The sequence below is a fragment of the Berghia stephanieae genome, chromosome 13 (genome assembly GCF_034508935.2).
Source record: "Berghia stephanieae isolate SIO BIC M18660-M18661 chromosome 13, UCSD_Bste_1.3, whole genome shotgun sequence".
NCBI lineage: Eukaryota > Metazoa > Mollusca > Gastropoda > Nudibranchia > Aeolidiidae > Berghia > Berghia stephanieae.
The window spans coordinates 7,650,255-7,654,665 of record NC_088372.1 but is presented as its reverse complement, the minus strand read 5'-3'; the positions used below and the strand labels follow the sequence as shown (position 1 = coordinate 7,654,665).

The 4,411-nt window shown below is 39.0% G+C and overlaps 1 protein-coding gene across 1 annotated transcript in view; it reads right to left on the bottom strand.

Moving 5' to 3' along the window:
- LOC144958856 (uncharacterized) overlaps positions 1–3,923 on the bottom strand; it is a 4,984-nt gene extending 1,061 nt beyond the window's left edge. Inside the window, exons 1-2 of the mRNA XM_078891105.1 lie at positions 3,792–3,923; positions 520–670 (exon numbers count right to left, since the gene is read on the bottom strand). Coding sequence (XP_078747231.1) covers positions 520–670; positions 3,792–3,873 — 233 coding nt within the window. The 5' untranslated portion in view covers positions 3,874–3,923. The remainder of the gene's footprint in view (positions 1–519; positions 671–3,791) is intronic.
- Between the last annotated feature and the right edge of the window lie 488 nt (positions 3,924–4,411).

The window sequence follows — 4,411 nt, the reverse complement described above, 5'->3', positions numbered from 1 at the left end:
GACTTACAGTAGTTTGACGTTATTTTTTAGGTTTGTGCAGCGTCAAAAGGGTTGTCGTTAGTTGAGCTCAAGGAAACAAGAGATCCCATTGGTTGAACTATTGAATACAACTCACGATTTGTTTTCTTTTGTGGCCAAAGACTTGTCTTTTGACGATGGTTACTGTAAAATTCACTAAACATGCTCAAAGCACTTTAAAATGTGTCCCTTTGTAATAGCAACACAAAGCATGTAAGGCTGACGGGACGCCTGTAGTGCGATAATTCAATGCTCGCTTACAGAAGAAGAAGAAAAAGAAGAAGAAGAAGAAGAAGAAGAAGAAGAAGAAGAAGAAGAAGAAGAAGAAGAAGAAGAAGAAGAAGAAGAAGTTAATGATGATGATGATGATGATGATGATGATGATGATGATGATGATGATGATGATGATGATGACGATGATGATGATGATGATGATGAAGTTAACGATGCTGCATCTGCTGTTGCAGCCATCATGAGGACAAATTGACAGTGTCTACTTACACACAATCGTTAACGACATTGAAACAGCTGTATGTTCCACATTCATCGGGACAACATTCCATTTGTTCCATCTCAGCACAATATGAGCAATCTCCAGTGCATTCACTCTTTGGTTTGTTGGCATTCACTGTTACTGCCGGGCAACTTTCAGCTGTCAGACAGACACGGCCAGGGAGGGAGGGAAGCAGGAAGACAGAATAAAAACGTATGGAGTCTGAACCGTAGCCATCCTTAACTTATAGCCTGACACTAAAACCCTAGCCATCGTTAACTTATAGCCTGACACTAAAACCGTAGCCATCGTTAACTTATAGATAGTTCGAAGATGACGTCACTCAGATCTTTGTCATTGTTTTTGCCATCCGCGTTTATGAGTAATGCTCACTGAACTGTATTAACACGACTATAAACGTTCATGGATACACACAGATTTGTCTGTTGGTCCGTTATACTTCCGGATGGCAATGTTATGAGCTTCTTTGCCAAGCGCATACTATCTATAGCCTGACACTAAAACCGTAGCCATCGTTAACTTATAGCCTAACATTGACCAAAAAATGATGTCAAAATGCCAGTCTTTGGCCACAAAAGAAAACAAATCGTGAGTTGTATTCAATAGTTCAACCAATGGGACCACTTGTTTCCATGAGCACTACTAACGACAACTCACTCGGCGGTGCAAAAGCCAAAATAATGACGTCAAAATGCCATTCTTTTTGGGTTTCAGTATCAGGCTATAACATAACGATGGCTACGGCCTGACACTAAAACCGTAGCCATCGTTAACTTATAGATAGTTCAAAGATGACGTCACTCAGATCTTTGTTATTGTTTTTTGCCATCCGATTTTATGAGTAATGCTCACTGAACTGTATTAACCCGACTATAAACGTTCATGGATACACACAGTATTGTGTGTTGGTCCGTTATACTTCCGGGTGGCAATGTTATAAGCTTCTTAGCCAAGCGCATACTATCTATAGCCTAACACTGACGAAAAATGACGTCAAAATGCCAGTCTTTGGCCATAAAAGAAAACAAATCGTGAGTTGTATTCAATAGTTCAACCAATGGGACCACTTGTTTCCATGAGCACTACTAACGACAACTCACTCGGCGGTGCAAAAACCAAAATAATGACGTCAAAATGCCAGTCTTTTTGGGTTTCAGTGTCAGGCTATAACTTCACGATGGCTACGTCTGAACGTGGCTTACTAAAAAAAAATAATTAAAAATTTCAGCTTTATATAGCGCAATATCCACTAAATGTGCTCAAAGCGCTTTACAAGGGGCCCCTGGTCAACAGCAACATTTAACATTAGGACTGGACATGACATCTGTTAGACGATATTACAATTTTTCGGACAAAGACAACGCTGTTAACGGACAGGTACTCATTTTACACTTGAGTACGGTGAGAGAATGTGAGTAAAGAGCCTTTTCCAAGGACTCAACTATGTGCCGAGCTCGAGGCTCGAACCCAGGACCTTCCGATCCGAAAGCGAGTGACATACAACTAGACCACATAGCCGCACTATAGATAGAATGAAGTTGGCGTCACTCATGACTTTGTTATAAACGGTTAAGGTTACACATAATTTTGTGGGTTGGTCAGTAATATTTCCGGATGTCAATGTTGTCAGCTTCTTAGCCAAGCGCATACTATCTATAGATAGAATGAAGTTGACGTCACTCAGGTCTGTGTTATTATTTTTTGCCATCCCCGTTTATGAGTACTTCTCACTAAACGGTATTAACATATAAACGTTTAAGGTTACACATAGTTTTGTGTGTTGGTCCGTTATACTTCCGGATGACATTGTTGTGAGCTTCTTAGCCAAGCGCATACTATCTGTAGTCCGGTCCACAATCTGTGCTCACGCGTTGATGTTTATATCTTCATAACCTTCTGATATGCTTCAACAGTCATGACGTCACTTCCCTCGTAATGACGCATGGTAACTTAGTAACTGGCTCTAAACTATCGGAACATTGGCGGACGCCCTTATGAAATATTTCTCCGACGAGCATAAAAGTGTATCCAGAGGAGAAAAACATTATAAATATGATCATGTTTTGACTTTTATACATTCTGATCACAAGACATATGAAAAGTTCTAGCTAGCATGAAGAATAAAAAGTACTGATTTTCTTTGTTTAGAACCACGATGGCCGCCGTTGCTGGGCGACGTGACATCAGACTATTGAATCCACTTGGCTCGAACACTAGAGTTGTTAGTGACATTAAGTCGATTTTGCATCGACCACAATACTTTGTAATTTTTCTTCTTTACGCTATAGATAGTATGCGCTTGGCTAAGAAGCTCATAACATTGCCATCCGGAAGTATAACGGACCAACACACAAAACTGTGTGCAACCATGAACGTTTATAGTCGGGTTAATACAGTTCAGTGAGCATTACTCATAAACGCGGATGGCAAAAAACAATAACGAAGACACGAGTGACGTCATCTTCGAACTATCTATAGATAGTGCTTGGTGGACAGGGGATTTAAACAAAATCTGGACAGTTTCCGGGATCGATCTTGGTCCCTTTGTGTGTGAAACGAGTGCTCTACCAACTGAGCTATTGAAATCCTAGCAGACGGGACAAAAGATCAATTCACGTCCGGTGAAGATAAAGGAATATTTGACCTATAGTTTCAAGACGGTAACAAGTCGAGGTAAATCAGATGGCTACATTAACATCTTCATTATCTTCATCATCACCATCACCATTACCATTATCATCATTATCTTCATCATCATCCTCATCATCATCATCATCATCATCAGCATCATCATCATCATCATCATCATCATCATCATCATCATCATCATCATCATCATCATCATCATCATCATGATCACCATCACCATCATCATCATTATTTATCATTTATTATCCTTGTAATGAATGAGGAGAAGGAGGAGGAGGAGGAGGAGGAAGAAGAAGAAGAAGAAGAAGAAGAAGAAGAAGAAGAAGAAGAAGAAGAAGAAGAAGAAGAAGAAGAAGAAGAAGAAGAAGAAAAACAACAATAACAGCAACAATAATAACAACAAAAACATCTTCAACAACAAGAAAACATATAAATGGAAGATTGTACATATAGCTAGAGCGATTTCAAGTTTGTGTTTCTTAATAACTAGAGGTGCCTAAAATGAGTCAATAAAATGGAGATAAAGATAAATGGAGTAAATCTGACTCATGAATGAACAACATTGTGTCAGATTTACTCCCTTTATCTTTATATCCGTTGTGTATCTTACTTCCACGTCGGATCATAGCGCTGTAAGACAGGACCACCAGTTGAAATCCTAAAATAAGAAAAGTTGCTTCGTACATTTTCATTCTTGTTATGTTTGTCTTGACAAGATTGGAGAGAAAATGTTTGTCGCTTTGGGAATTGATTGATCGTAGTATACTTGTTTTCTTTTCAACTCTTTAACTCTCTCCATACCAACCATTTTTAGAATTTCCCCCGAAATTTCACACCCACCCGATACAAAAATAGACTTTTCTTACTCAAACAAAAAAGTAACAAGTAGCGTTCTATCCAGGATGTTGTTCATCAAAATGAGCTCTACAACACAGTGTTTAGTATTTATAGCTGTAATCAAAGCATTTCTTTACATTTTTGTGATGTAAAAGAGAAATTAGAATGAGAAAATTGTCGGTTGGATCGTAACGAATGTGGCGATTTTCCTATGGTTGGTATGGAAATGGTTAAATTGACGTACTGAGTGGGGTTGGCTAAGATAAGGGTCTTTACTTGAAAACAATAAGTGGATTCTCACGCTTTTATAATCTGGTGGTGGTGGTGGTGATTGTGGTGGTGTTGGTGTTAGTAGTGATAGTGGTGGTGGTTTTGGAGCTGATGGTGGTAGTT